General features: G+C 35.8%; 1 protein-coding gene across 3 annotated transcripts; it reads left to right on the forward strand.

Moving 5' to 3' along the window:
* Nucleotides 1-2,992: 2,992 nt before the first annotated feature.
* On the forward strand, nt 2,993-14,847 carry LOC134846981 (quinone reductase-like). 3 transcript variants are annotated; one of them, XM_063864452.1, is made up of 4 exons: nt 2,993-3,086; nt 9,324-9,502; nt 12,996-13,229; nt 14,607-14,847. In XM_063864452.1, the coding sequence occupies exons 2-4, from the start codon at nt 9,373-9,375 to the stop codon at nt 14,834-14,836; spliced, it is 594 nt and encodes a 197-aa protein (XP_063720522.1). In that variant the 5' UTR covers nt 2,993-3,086; nt 9,324-9,372; the 3' UTR covers nt 14,837-14,847. The 3 variants fall into 3 exon arrangements, with proteins under 3 accessions (XP_063720522.1, XP_063720520.1, XP_063720521.1); XM_063864450.1 differs by lacking the exon at nt 2,993-3,086 and adding an exon at nt 4,089-4,211; XM_063864451.1 differs by lacking the exon at nt 2,993-3,086 and adding an exon at nt 4,249-4,372.
* Nucleotides 14,848-15,293: the final 446 nt, after the last annotated feature.

Consider the following 15,293-nt stretch of genomic DNA (forward strand, 5'->3'; position numbering starts at 1 on the left):
AGAGAGGATTCGAAAACCTAACAGAAAAATGACATCAAACAGTCGAGTTCACCGCTAAAAATTTGGAGTTTGCCGGAGAGAAGTATCAAGTGAGGATTTTGGGACCTGCAGGAAAAGCTAAGGGCAGATACAAGAACTGCTGGAACATGCAGTACGAGAAACCCCTTCATCTCGCGGGTTCTTTAGGAAATATTGACTTTTCCACAGATATGTCATCTCAAGAATGTGTCGGTAAAGTCAATGGAACAACCGATAAGACTGTCGCGAATCAAGTTTTTGTCTCAGATTCCTCTAACAGCAAAGAATTATTCAAAACTGCGAAATTGAAAGAGTTGGAGTCGTGGAAGAATTGGGGTGTGTACATGGAAGTCCAGAACGCGGGGCAACCCTTGATGTCCACACGATGGGTTTTATCGATGCGTCAGAACGATGACAGTTCCTTCAATCTAAAAGCTAGATTGGCAGTGAGAGGATTTGAAGAGGATAAACTGCCAAAATATGAGACGCAATTGGCGGTGGTTGCCAGAGAACTGGTGAAAGTCTTCATCTCAGTTGCTAGCTTGCATAACTGGATTCCCCATTGAATTGATGTGAAAACCGCGTTTCTACAAGGCGGAAGCCTGGAGAGACCCTTGTTTATCAGACCTCCCAAAGAAGTGAAATACAGTAGAAATGTGCTCTGGATACTTTTGAAACCCGCATACGGATTACAAGACGTTTCGAAGAATTGGTTTCTTCTGGTGAGCTCTGAAATGTGTGATCTTGCCTAGTGCCTAGTCGCGGCCTAGTCATACTTCATGTCGATGATTTTCTTTTTGCCGGAACGCGGAGTTTTGTGGACGAAGTGATGCCGAAGTTGGACAGCGTTTTCAAAGTCGGAAAACACTCCACTTGCCCGTTGAAATGCACAGGTATTAACATACAGAAATACCCCGTGAAGGATTGTCTCACCATAGATCAGCGTACTTTCATCGAGGAAATCGAGATAACCCACGAGAGTAATCCCAAGCACAATAGACCTCTAACTGAAGATGAAGTTTCCGATTTCAGGGGCGCCATAGGTCAATTGCAGTGGACTGCTAGTCAAACGAGACCAGATTTGAGTTTTTACACCAACTCACTAGACATCAGAAACGTAGATACAGAGAGGTTCAGAGTCGCAAACAAGTGTCTAAGGCGTTTGAAGTATTCCAAAGTTATGACTCTGGCGTTTCCCATGCTTGGAGAGCCTGAAAACCTCGTTCTTGAAGTGTTCACGGACGCCTCACATCAAAATTTGGGTGACGGTGGATCTCAAGGAGGTTTTGTGACCATGCTGACAAATCCCGAGACGGGAAAATGCCACCCTCTCTCTTGGGCGTCTAGAAAGATCAAGCAAATGGCCAGAAGCACCTTGGCAGCAGAGACTTTGGCCCTGCAAGATGGACTCGATGCAACTATTTTTTTAGCACAAATACTCGAATTCATCACAGGTTTGAAACTAAGAATCAACGGTTATGTCGACAGCAAACAGCTTTTTGAATCGTTGTACTGATCAAAAACTGTCCTAGAAAAACGCTTGCGCGTGGAAATCAGTTCTATCCAGAAGCTTCCGCAGTCTGGTGAAGTCTCCCGCGTCAATTGGGTGCCAACGACTCGCCAATATGCCGATTGTTTGACGAAGAAGTCGGGAATGGAGCAAAACCTCATAAACATGTTGAAAACTGCTTCTCGCAGTGTGTAATGTGTGTAGTACTTGTTGTGGTTTTCGTCATGTGTATAATGTATTCATTTGTGTGTGCTTTCATCCTATGTTAACAGCTAATCACTTCACATGCGTTGTGTGTTTCACTGTAGGAAACACAAATCACAATATGTTAGAGCTCTGCATAATGTATTCATTTACTGGTCAGTCCCTGTGCTTTCCTGTAATGTAACACTTGAGGTGAGTTAATTACGCACCTCATTCATACATTTCTTAAATTAATAATTTCCGTGCAGTGTTAGAATGTGTAACTAAGTTTTGTTAATTGCAGTAACATCAGTGATGACTATTTCAAATGATGTCTTAAATATACATGCATTATATCCAGTTTTAACAGTTACGATTGTCGCTTGTTACGAATTGTCGCCTGTTACGAATTTTCGCCCTACCGAAAATTCCGTTGGGCTAAATTGTTTTGGTGTTTGTTCTGTCGGTTTAGTTGACTTACAATAGTTCGTTTAAGACACACAAATTTTATTATGGAGGTTTTGTGCTTCGGGGAATGTAAAAATTAGTTTTTTTTTAAAGTTTTTTGACTTTTCTCGAAAACTACTATCCCAAATCTGATATTATGGGTTCAATGAGATGAGGGGTAGTGGGAAGCTTCTCTGCATTAGCGGCCACTAACAAAAAGTTTTACGCTAGCAACAATTTGACTTTTTTAATTTTTTTAACCCTTTTTTCGACTCAGCGAATCCTTCCTCCAGCATTGTCTGCCTAACAATCGCTCTGTAGAGATAATTTCAAGGCTTATCTAACGCTGAGCAATGCGTTTTTCGATGTTTTTCTCAAAGTGAACATTCAACGTTTTTTTGAAGTTTTTCAGGCTTAGTGGCTTCCGTTCTTTTCTCTATCCGCTAGCTTGCAATGCTTAATGTGTGTTTATCGCCAGTTTTATCGAGGCTGCGGTTTGCTTCTGTATCCAAATTAAGTGTTGGTGGATTTTTTTTTATATTTAGGGGTAAGGATGTTAACTTGATCCAATTCGTACTATAAAGCATCACGCCAGATGATGATTAGTTGCCTTTCAATATTTTCCGATCTGGAGCCGAACTCGCACCATTAATTTTTTCGCTGAGGCCTATAAACAGCAGATGTGTGCGTTTCAGTCTCTAAAATCCACATAACTGCTATTCTCAGGCCTTCCCCCATCATTTTTAGCGAAAAAAATGTTCGTTCAGCTCCAGCATAACGGAATCCTAGCAATCAACGGTCTTTGTTTGCAGGTATGGTTAAGGTGAGTGAGTTTGAGTTGTCGCATATGAGAATGAGATCGATCAACATACTCATCAGACGACAGGAACGAAGCTGTCATCACAGAGAGAGTTGGCCATCGTTAAAGGCAAGTAAATACTTGGTAATTTGACGAGTATCACAATTGAGAAACATTAGTTCACGAGATCATATTTTTCTAAATCGCTTTAAATTAGGCGTTTTTTATCAGTTGTTTTCACTATGTCGTTATTGTATTTTTTCGAAGGTATCATCAAAACGAATTGTGAATAATTAATTAATTGGACCTTTTATTAGTATTTTTTCTCAATCTTCATCGCCTTTTCCAGAAAAAATAAGCAAAACGATAAATTTTGAGGTTAGTAAGGGTTAAATGCGGGGGTTATTTGAGGGGTATTGGGTTAATCGAATTTGCACTTGAGAGGGTTGCTAATAATTTAATGAATGATGCTGTCAATTTGGCGATATTGTAATGCCCGTGCTTGGAATCAGAAAGCCCTAGTATGTGCGTTCGAGTCCGACCTTTTTTCGGACTCTCGTCCGCCGCTCAATTATGTCGGCTTTGTTTTGCGGTGATAGCGTTTTTCGAAATTTCCGATTTTTTAGATTCCTATGCAGTTCTAACATTCAATTATCAGACTGTGGTTTGTATGCTTTTTTTTGTCAACATACTTTCCCAAGCATGATGTTTTGTGAAGGCTAATTTAGGTTTCACTATTAGGAGTAATGAACGTAGTGAGTACTCTTATATAGGTCTTGCTGATTTTTTTTTGTTTTTCAGGAAAAAGTCTTGTTCACGCTCAATGTTTGTCCGACATTGGTAGTTACGGAACTTTGCATGTTTTTATCGAGATTTTTTGCGGTTCATGTTTTGGCTCCAAGTTAATCAGGGCTGTTTACCAGATACGGGTATTCTCCAAGTGTTTTTAATATAAAAGAAGTTTTTGGGTTTGGCAAGAAAAATTGTTAAAGTGGTTAATTATTTTTTTAAAAAATTTTCTTAAAAATTCAGTTGAAGTTTTCAAGATTGTTCGTCTTCACTCTTAGCATAAATCGAACTTTAACACTGGCCAAAGCCAGCTACTAAATCACTCACGTGTTTTGAATGGTTAAAAATTTCTCGGTTTTACACGCATTCTTTGTTGAAAACTTGAAGCACGTCTACATTAAATGCTTTGAGCCATTGGTTGTTACATGTTATAGTTTGCTTTACCAACTAGTCGACGATACAAAAGTAAGTAAATGATTTTTTTGTTATATCATTTTAAAGATGTTTTAATTATGAAAGAAGTTATTAGGAGACAGATTTTACCCTTTTATTTCGCCTTATGTTGTTTTATTGCGCCTTTTAACCTCAAATGATTTTTTTCGTGAAGACGTCATATTCGTGATAAGGTAAGTTATTTAGTAGAAAATATCACGTCGCCAATTGCAGCTTTCTGGTTAAGACAGTTGAATGAGTAATTATTGACCAGTCCATGAAAGGTCTTTGACCAGTCTAAACTTCTGGGGCAAACTAATTTGGTTCCCCAATACCCTACTTCGAGAATGCTATCTATGCCTGTGAATCTAAAGGAAACAATTTGCTCGCTGGCTTAGATGATCGTTCTGTTTGCGTTTAAAACCAAGTTAAACCGTCTTAGCAAAAATTAACCGCAATCTTATCTGTTGGTATTGAATAAATAAGTGCAGGTAACATGTAATGTTCCTGAATGTGATCATACTATTTCTACCAAAGTAATGTATGGTTCATGTAATTCCATGGTTTTATTGTTTACACTAAGCCTCTAGTCTCCTGAGAAACGGGGATTACTTGTCGTAAATAAGGGCTTATTCCAAGTCGAAATATAATGGTTGAGCTGCCATTTGCTCGAGGAAGAACTACTTAGACGTGTTGGTTTTCCGTAAACAAAACGGGTTGCCGCCACGATTGTCTTGTAAATATGCTTTTGGGGAACGCAACTTGATAATAAACAAAGACTTTTCAAGTTTAACCGGTCGTGAAATTCTCAGGTTGCGATTTCTCTGGAATATCGGGTTTTCATGTTCATGTGTAACGAGACGCTTGCCATAAAGAAAAAGCCTAAACTTTTTCACTTTTCTCTAATGTTGATCTCCGTTATCAAGCATCGAAAACATAGAGAAGAAATAAGGATGTTATTTGTTAACAATGAACTTTTCTGATATAAACTGGTTTTATTATTTTTTTTCTGTATACGCTTTTTGGACTTGAGTCCACATTTTTGGGCGCGACGCTAGAAAAAAAATATTACGCTAAATTTTGCGGTCATCCGATAAAAAATGGTATGACTTATAAATGAGACTTGCAAGACAACGAAGCTTGCCACAAGATTGAGTGACATATTTGATTTTAAGTTCTAGTTCTGGTTAGTATCAAACATAGTGATTCGCCACGTTCAAAAATTTGCACGCACAAATAACAAACCTTGAAAAAAGTTCTCACATGAGCGTCTGCATTGTGCTTAAACACGTGGTAAACTGCAGTTCAGCAGCAGTACCTGGACCACAAAATTGTTTGTAGCGAAAATATAGTAGCAAGAGCTACAAATTAATAAAATAGAGAATTTCGTTGAAAGCATTTAAGAAAATTATGACTACGACCGAAGAATCATTTCATGGCCAGAAGCGTTGCCATGGCCAGAATCATAACGTTTTTATTAACATCAACGCAATTATACTCATCCCTTGCACTATTCGGCATTTTGTCAAGATTACTTTTAGTTTGTACCGAACATTGAAATCGGGGAGGAATTTGTCTTTGGGTGTTTTTAAGTGTTAAAGAACGACAGGTTTTCACTTATGTAGATAATGATGATTTTTTGCATGAAAAGATCTTGAATTTTGTGTACGTTCAAATTAGGTTTCCCGCGTTTGACTGTGATTTCTTTTTAGTTTCACTTCATTTTCTTTGTTAACACTAGCGTGAGCTTAGTTTATTATAAAGAACCTTCTTTTTTTTCTAACCTAAGTCGAAAATATTGGTGCCCTTTTTTGGGGCACCTTTACAGCTTTTTAATAGAGTGTGCTTTGACATTCGAATCGTAATAAATTGATGCGTTTTTATTTCATCAAATGAACCGAAAAAGGCTATTTGTTTCAAAAAACAACAATAATAAAAACTCGATTTCAGAAATTTTTTTAACTCAATATGTCTAGCAGTTTTTTGAAATGAATAATTTATACATAATGTGGCTTTATGCCTTGCGATTTGTTACATGCAAAGTTGGTGTTCATTTGTATTTTGTGCAACTTTTGCTGAATGGCATTGGCAATTTATTAGCATATGTAGCTTTTTCGTTCGTGTCTAGTGTTTGTCAGTGGATATGCGTGCGTGGCTGAGTGGTTATTGCGTGGGGCTCAAAATCTCTTGGTTGCAGTAGGTCGCAGATCGAATCCTAGACCTAGCCGAATTTTCGCTAATTCGAGGCTTACTTTTATTTTTTCTTCTTGCACTTTCTAGAGCTGCTTTTTGTCGTCTGCTCCCTAGTGTTTGCGAAGCGACGCTTCGGTTCTTTGTAAATTAAGGCAAGTTTTGCTATCAAACAGCAAGTATGAAAAATTCACAAAAAACGCAAATGAAATCTAGTTTGAAAAATGGACTCAAGTTGTTCGGAATTCCCTGTTGGAAAAAAATATCTTTTGATCCATTTTTTTCTCACTGGGATATTTTAAAGAAATAAGTGCCAATCGTAAAAAAATGGAAAATCAAAGACTCTCAACGTGATATTTATTTTTCTTTGTTTTTTGGTTGTTGCCTCGTTTCAATCTCCGTTGGCTATGTTTTTTGTTTTCCACGCAAAATCAGGTACTAAAAAAATCATCGGAATAATTCGAATGATAAATCAGATTAAAGCTTCTTTTTTGTCGTGGCTCGAACGACATCAATAAATTTTTGGAAAAGTATTCCCAGTGTCTAGAAGAACCGTTTTAAAAGTTCTGATTCTAATTTTGAGTAATTAAGGCCAGCGAGTACGTCTTTTGAAAAGAAAATTTTTCTTTCGAGTAGTCGAAAATTTAGTTTTAATCCATGAAAAATAGTGTGCGTTTCCTTTGCAATAAAGTTTTTATTAAAATCGAAAAAAATGTTGTGCAAAATAAAGACAGAAAAAAATATAAACATTTATCTGAACTGTTTCTTGTTTGGTATTCATTTTTCGACGACAATTACTGTCGATTGAGACTAATTCACAATCGTTGTACACGTTCTTGTTTTGTTCCCTCCCTAAACTACACATGAAAAAAAAAACGAAATTAATTTCAAGATTTTTTCAAGTTTTATTTTGATGAAATGGCTATCCTTGATAAAATTTCAAAATGTAATGGGTAGAAGGTTGCTTTGCAAGTAGCACTAAGTGCTTTGACTACAGCAATCATTGCAGAATGTACAAATGAACAAACAAATTGGAATGCTTTTCAGAATTGTTCAAAAGATAAAAGATATGAGATTTAAATTTTTCATCTTAAACAAAGAGGCAAAGCAGAATTTTGCTTTTTGTGGTGCTCGAAGGAAATATGAAATAGCTTACTGTTTTTTGCAGAAGCAAATAGCAATTTTTCTTCAGAATAATCAAGTATTCTAAAAGCGAAACTTTTTGAAGTAAAAAATGTGCCAGCTATCTAGATTTCATAGAAAAAAGGGAATGGTCCCGAAAAAACTACAGGAAGTTTCAAAAAAATTCAGTTGTAAAAAGACAACGACTTGCAATACTTTCGGATCACTATAGAGATAATGACATCGTTCACCAACATTGCGAACCATTGTGAGTTTTAATTGAAATATAAACTAGCAGAACGCGAAACAAAAACTTAACTCTTGAATTACTTCATGAGGCTCGAAATTATTTGAAGTATATTTCCGCCTATAAAAGCATTGTTATATTTGATGCAAGAAGACTAAATTTTTCTCGAGTAGCTTTGCAGTAGGGTTATCGTTGACAGTTTTCTCGCCCACAAACTCAGTTGAAACTTTGCTAATCATGTTTTAGCCAAAAATCATGCAAGCTGATGAAAGCTTCTCAGTGTTTTTAGCCGAAAGTTTTTTAAGAATAGAATATTATTTAACTGATGGATATATACATTTTTTCAATTTCAAGACTTCTTTTTGTCCACCACTCAGCTACACTGTCTCTAGGTTTATGCAAAGTAGGCAGTAAGCGGCATTTCAATTAAAGTAGATTTCTTACAAAGATATTTGCACGCGCAAATCAGAGTCTGATTCTACATTTTTGGTTTGTTGTTATGACTACTGAAAGTTGGGAGGAAGTATGTCTTCTTATTATGTTTTTTTTTTACTTAATTTTTTTAATACGCAAAATCGGGTACCACAAATAGTTATTGGATTTGTTCGATTGATATATCATAATATAGCTCTTTCAATCGTGCTTCGAGCGACTGTAAAAAAAATTAGAAAACTTTTCTGCGTTGAAAAAAACTACGAAATTTTGATTTTTAGTCAAATTATGAGCGGATAAAGCGATCGAGCTGGCTTATGACATGAAATTTTGAACGAATTTGCAATAGTATTTTTAAAAGTCAAGAAACTTAGTTTCATTCCGAAAAATAAGTTTTTTTTGGTTTTTTATGCCTTATTTCCTAAAACTATCGAATACACCTAAATTCTAGGCTTTCGTGTAGGTATTCTCATCACACAACGAACAAAAAACGACGCGTTTTGAAATACCGGCTTAGTTCTGTTTTATTTATTTCTCACCCAAATCCAGTTTTAATTTGCGTTGCTGAAACAATGCATCAGCAAGAAAAACCCTCAGTAAAAAATCCTCAAAAAATTTTTAGCGAACGAATACGCCAAAACCGAATCATTTTTCCAGCATTTGACCTTATTTGATCAAACTTTTTTTAGGCCCTCACAAATACTAATGATAACCGCGCCAACATAAGATAGAAATCAGCGTGAAATTTTTTGGCCAAAAAATTAGTTAAGTCAAACGTTCAATCGAACCATAATTGGTAATTGATCCGCCTATTTTACCAATTAATATATGGAACCTAACTGAGAATTGAATTGATTTTTTGTATCATTTTTTTTAAAGGATTTTATGCTGGGTTGATCTGAAATATGTCACAAAGAGATGCGTATAAAAAAAAAGTTTTTTTTTCTGTCAAATATTTTGAAAAGTTTTTTGGTAAATATCTGAAACTCTGGATCGGTGGTTCTAACTAAAAGTACTTTAAGGTCGTTTTAAAATTTTAAGAGAATTTGATTTCATTGACCAAATAAAATAGTAGACCTGTTGAGCCTTTCAAAATTTTCAAATAATAGGATTGACAGTCAGTTCTGTTACTTGCCAACTTCTGTTATTTTTAGTAGAGAAGATCGGTAGCTAGCTGTGTACACGTGATCAAACTAAAGCAGAATGCAGGACGTAGATTCTCTGAACCTGGTGATGATTCTGGGCTCGCTGAGGGAGGGAAGAAACGGAGAGAGGGTTGCCAGATATGTTTCGGAACAGCTAGCAAAGCGGGGACACAGAGTACACATTCTAGGTTAGATATAATGCCTAGCTTGTTCTCCAAATATTGTCTAATGGGAGTTTTTTTTAGTTTTGCCATTTTATGAAAACACAATTGGTCATGAGATTGCGATTTTGATTGTTTCATTGGAGTTTTCAGGCTTTACTACCAAAGAAACATCGATAATGACTTGACGTTGAGACACCCGAATCAGCGGAACAATGAGTTTGAGCATAAAACGAATGCCTTCACACAGATGCTTTATATGTCATGTAGTGGGAACTATAGTTATTTTTACCTTGAAAAACTTTTACAATTTTACAAGCGCATGCAGACACCCTGAATTATTTTAAGTTCAAGTAAAACTACCTAGTTCAATTTACGTACTTTTTAACTTTTTCAAATGAAACCCACAGTAATCAATTGCCGATTTTCGGATTCGTGGTTTTCGGCATAAATTTTGTCAGCGTTTTTTATAAGAGTAATGAACGTAGTGAGTACTCTTGTATAGGTCTTGGTGATTTTTGTTTTTTTTTTCAGGAAAAAGTCACGCTAAATTTGTTCACGCTAAATTTTATTTTTTTTGGCGATCTGACTTTTGACTTCTCTTTCAGTTCATTTCATTTCTTTTGTTAAAAGGAAGGCAAACTCCACTATCGAACAGAAAAAAGTGTAGAAGTCACAAAAAACGTGATCAACTTCTAATTTCGAAACTGGAAACTAATTATCAGATTTTCCAGCACAATAAAAGCTTTTCCTATTGATCCAGTTTTTTCAAATTGGTTTAATTTTATCAAAAAAGTGTCATTATAAATTTTTCTAAAATTCAAAGAGCTGTAATTCCATCTATTTTTTCTTTCGAAAATAAAAACTCGAAGGTTCTTCAAAAAAATAAGTCAATTTTTTAAGTTTCCTTGCGTTCATTCTTCTTGTCTAACTGTCGTTTGGCTATGTTTTCAAATGTCACTTATATTATCATAGCATGTACAATTCAGACTACGTGGCACATATTACGTGCTAATCAAGTTTTTTGTTGAAATATTATTGAAAAATGTACTCATTTTTTGGATTCGTGATTGTCGTTAGAATTTTCATTGGCTCACTTTTCCAATTTTGTTGAAATGCCAACTTTTTTTATCTAATACAGCAAGGTGATTCTTTTTTTTTTAAATCTAATACAAAGTTTTCTAATCTAAAGATTAAACGCTTAAAAGTTTTCAAATTACGAAGATGCAGAAAATTTTTTCTGGCAAATGCTCTTCAGACTTTTAAGTTTTTATTTGAAATTTTGGTAAAATAATCATAATGGTCAAAATTATTTTTTTGCAGGCTGACTGTACAAATAATCCAAAAAATATGTTTGAAATTACAATGCATTTTTTTCTTTACGCCAGCGTGAAAGGCGTGAAAAGGTCACTAGATGTATTGTGACGTCTCTTCGAGCAATCTACTGAGTTTTGTTGATTGACCTTATGAATTTTTGGAAAATACCAGCAGATAATTAAATCAAACAAACAATAAAAATGAAAATAAACTACAATACAGTCGTTATAATTTGAAAACAATCATACCAATTATTTTACCAAATTTACCAAAATATTTTAACTAAGATTCGATTACCTTAAATGTAATTATCCCTGAAATCTTGCAGATAAATTTTGACGTCTCTATCTTCTATTGAAATAATTTTTTGTATGAGAGAGATATCTAATTTTGATATCGAATTATAAATCAAGCGTGTTTATATGAGAATTTTTTTCTGATGTGTATGGTTTGCAAGTGAAGTGTTTTAAAAAACTTCGTATTGTTAGTAAACATAGTTATTGTGGAACTTATGCATACATTTGCCATGTCATTTATATAAACTTAGAAAAGAAGAGGTCCCAGTACAGATTTTTGTATACTTCATTCAATTGGCTTAACAACTGAGTGCCCGGGTTGGGTAAAAACAATCTGAGTTCTGCTTGAGAGTAAGATTTTAGAAGTTCTTGTATAGGCCCTCCTAGCCCATATTATTTATATTTTTGCATTAGAATGTTGGGATAAACAGTGTCAAACGCTTTCGATAAATCAAGGAATATGCAGCACGTTGGATGTTTATTTCACAAGCAAAGCTTGTGTTATAGTATAAACTTTTTTGTTTTCCAAACTAAGTCGCAATTATTGTTGCGACGCAAATATAGTTGCGACAAAATGTGTTCATTTTGAAAGTGTTCATTTTGATCGATAACCAGCTACTATTTAGTACAGCTAATGCTAAAGATATTAATACAGACTATTATTACACCGAAGACTTTAGTCAAGGTGTTATGGTATCGTGTAACGGGTTTTTTTTTAATGTTGTCTGTTGTCAAGTGTCGACAAATAACGTCCACAGTTATCAATTATCATGTGGGCTGGACTATATCGCGCTATGTCACGTGATTGCGTATGTTTGTTTCTTTATTTGTTCATCTTTATTTATTTTAGCTCTCGAACTGTTATTTCATGATCTTTGCCAATATAGCAAAATTTTGGTGTATACATGCGTTCGTACGATTTTTAGCTCACGAACTGTTATTTCAGGCTCTTTGTCAATATAGTAAAATTTTGGTGTATACATGTGTTAGTACGATTTTTAGTTCTAGTAGTGTTATTTTATGATCTTCGTTGATATATCAAAAATTTAACCTATACATGTGTTAGTACGATTTTTAGTTCTAGAACTGTTATTTCAGGCTCTTTCTCGATAAAGCAAAATTTTGGTGTATACATGTATTAGTACGATTTTTTGTTCTAGAACTGTTATTCTTCAATTATTAGTTGTTCAAATTGTTTGGTTTTTGCTTCAGTTTTTATGCCTTCGGTGTATTGCGCGTAGCGCCTATGTTATTACAAATAGCACTTAAGCTTCAAGGTATCATGGATCTGGAGCGTAGAGGTAGGGAAGGAGACCCGCAACAAAGTTAGAGGGTTCGAACCTGAGCAGGGTCGGATGTTTTATTGAACTTTTTCGTATGCTAGTTAAAATGCGTCCGCTCTATAAATTAAGGCATGTTAATTAGTAAATTTCTTTTTTTTTCATATTGCGTAATGTAGACTCATAATTGGCGTGCGTCACTTAAGAAATTTAGTAGACTCAAAGTTTTACTCACTCACTCAGTTTTTCCCAGTAGCGTTATCGGCCATATTTTTGCTTTTGTATGCGAAGTGCAACTTCTCCTCTGTGTCATTCCTTGTTTTTCCTAAAATTTCGATGGCGTGTAATATGGGCTCGACTGTACTGGTTTTGTCTCTGAAGCCGGATTGATTGGCTGGCATTGCTTACGTTTTCTTTTTAAGAAAATTTTTGATTCATCAGTTTTTCAAATATTTTGCTTAAAAACAGGTACTAAAGAAATCGGCCTGTAACTATTCGGTTCATTTTGTTCTCCCGATTTGAAAAAAAATATAACTCGGGCTGTTTCGGCCCACCTGGAAAACTCTCCGATAATGTTTCAACCCTCGAAGTAAAGAAGATGAATGTATCAACATCTCCCTGTTTCAGATCCACAGGAGATTAAGTTACCCCTCCTCACAGTTCCTTTTCACTTCCGAAAGGCAGAAGATATGCCCACCCTGCTGGCGGAGACAAACAGGAAAATTAAAGAGGCAGATGGAATAGTGCTAGTTTCCCCTGAGAATAATAGGGCAGCTCCCCCAGCCATCACTAACTTCATTGACCACTTCCCACCCACGAGTTATAAGTGCAAACCTACCGGTGTAGTCACTTACTCGACAGGTGAGTGGACGACTTTTTCCAAAATGTCTATTTTCACAGTTGTTGTACGTGTTATATGACTAAACTTGTGATGTTACAATGTAAAGTTAAAAGAAAAAATATGTAGATAAATGACACCCGAGCTGAGTGGAGCAACGATATCCTCGAGACAAAGCTGTATCTACTAGCCTTTAACTTTTCTTTTCAAAAGCGGTGGCGAAGTTGTTTAAGGCTTCGCCTGTCAGTGGAAAGGTCACTGTTTCGAGGCTGACAATGCCCCTTTGCCTAAAGGTGAACCAACAGTTCTCAGCCAAGAAAAGTTAAATAAATTGCATGTAGTTCTTACAGCAGAAGCAAAACAGCGGGGTTTTGCGCAAAGAGGCGAACAGCTCGTAGGGTCCTTTTGCTTATATATAAATTTTCTTAGCTTGTCGCGCTCGGTTGACTAATTTGCAGGGATAAACTTGAGCAGTGACAGAAATGAGATTGATAGCATGTTCAAAGGTGTTTGGTGTTCCTCGATTCTGCTCACTGGTCAACCATTGTTGTTTTTCACTTCACGAATTTTGAGTTTAGGCTGTTAAAGAGAGCTCAATCACCAAATCAAATTGATTGAACTAAAAAGAAACCCCGACCCGAGTCGACGTTTTTAGCCCAATTTCAAGCAAGATTTGAACGGTGTGAACTTTTTTTAAGACAATTACGCTCAAAATCTTGCTTCAGATTGAGCGGTTTTTTATCTGTTTTTCGGAAAATGATGAGCGGTTTTTTAATTTGACTTTTTAAGAGACGTTATCAAACTCGACAATTATTTTTTGGACACCAAAACATATTAGGTTAATTTTTACTAAACTTGTAGGGTTTTGTAGTAGGTATGGAGCTCAGATTTTTATAGAGCTGGTTACGTGTGCCGGGCAACAAATCTACTGTTTTGGGATAAAAATTGGGACAAGGTTTGAGCGTTTCGTGCTAGGATTTGAGCGGTTTTGAACGGTTTGATCGTTTCATGCAAATATTTGAGTTCAATCGGATTTCTATTAGGGAATAGGTTGAATTAAAAGAGCCACAATTTGATCCAAATTATCACCTTCGTGAAATTACTAGATCAGTTCTTGACTTAATCGATAAATATTTAACAAATCAGGACTACAAATATGAAGTATCAATTTCAAATAATTCGGGTAAATTTAGTGAGCAGGAACTTGGTTATCGGGTGTTTTTTGTACGCAATAGTCGTCTCGCATATTTGAATATCAGACTCATTGAAGTAAGCGCCATCGCTAAACACCGTTTATAAAAATGTAATTTCAAATTTTATTTGCTGCAATATAACTCGGAACTGCGGTCGGAACTTTTTGTGCTAATTGCACAGCAACTTGGATGCTATTATTTGTGTAGGAATCTACTCTGGCATAGTATGTGCTCAACAGTTGGTGACGATGATGACAGAACTGGGCTCCCCCGTCATCCCCACCCCAGTGTGCATTCCCACAGTGCACGAGAGCATGGACCCCGCGGGCAGAACAAACAATGAACACATCGTGAACAACGTCGCCAAAATGATCAAAGGCATTGAATGGTACGGAGACGCCATGCGCTCCCAGAGAAAGAAGTTTGGACTACTTTGAAACTTGTAATGTTGAATGTAACTACTTTGAATGTAATAATGGAAATTAATTTAGTGACATTGTTGTTCAATCTAAGTAAAGATTGCAAAATCAAAACTGATCTGTCAAGTTTAAGAGGTGATGATTTGTAAAAAAAAATATATTTTAGTCATCGGGAACCTGAAACTTTACAGGTCACTTTTATTTTTTTGCCACATTTTTTTCGGTTTAACTGACAAACAAAAGTGCCAGTAACATTGCAATTAGGGAAAGTATTTCCAACAGATAAAAAAAACGGTACAGTTATTGTTCATATAGCGCTTGTCCTACAAATGTAAAGCGCCCCAAGCTATACCGTTTTGTTCCAACAAATTGGCATTGTTGTTACGAAAGATTGCCATTTTGACCAATTAGGGACAATTACCGCGCGATATATTTCGCGCTATTAATGCGTGAGCGGAGATTTAATCCGTATTAT

This window comes from Symsagittifera roscoffensis, chromosome 5 (genome assembly GCF_963678635.1).
Source record: "Symsagittifera roscoffensis chromosome 5, txSymRosc1.1, whole genome shotgun sequence".
NCBI lineage: Eukaryota > Metazoa > Xenacoelomorpha > Acoela > Convolutidae > Symsagittifera > Symsagittifera roscoffensis.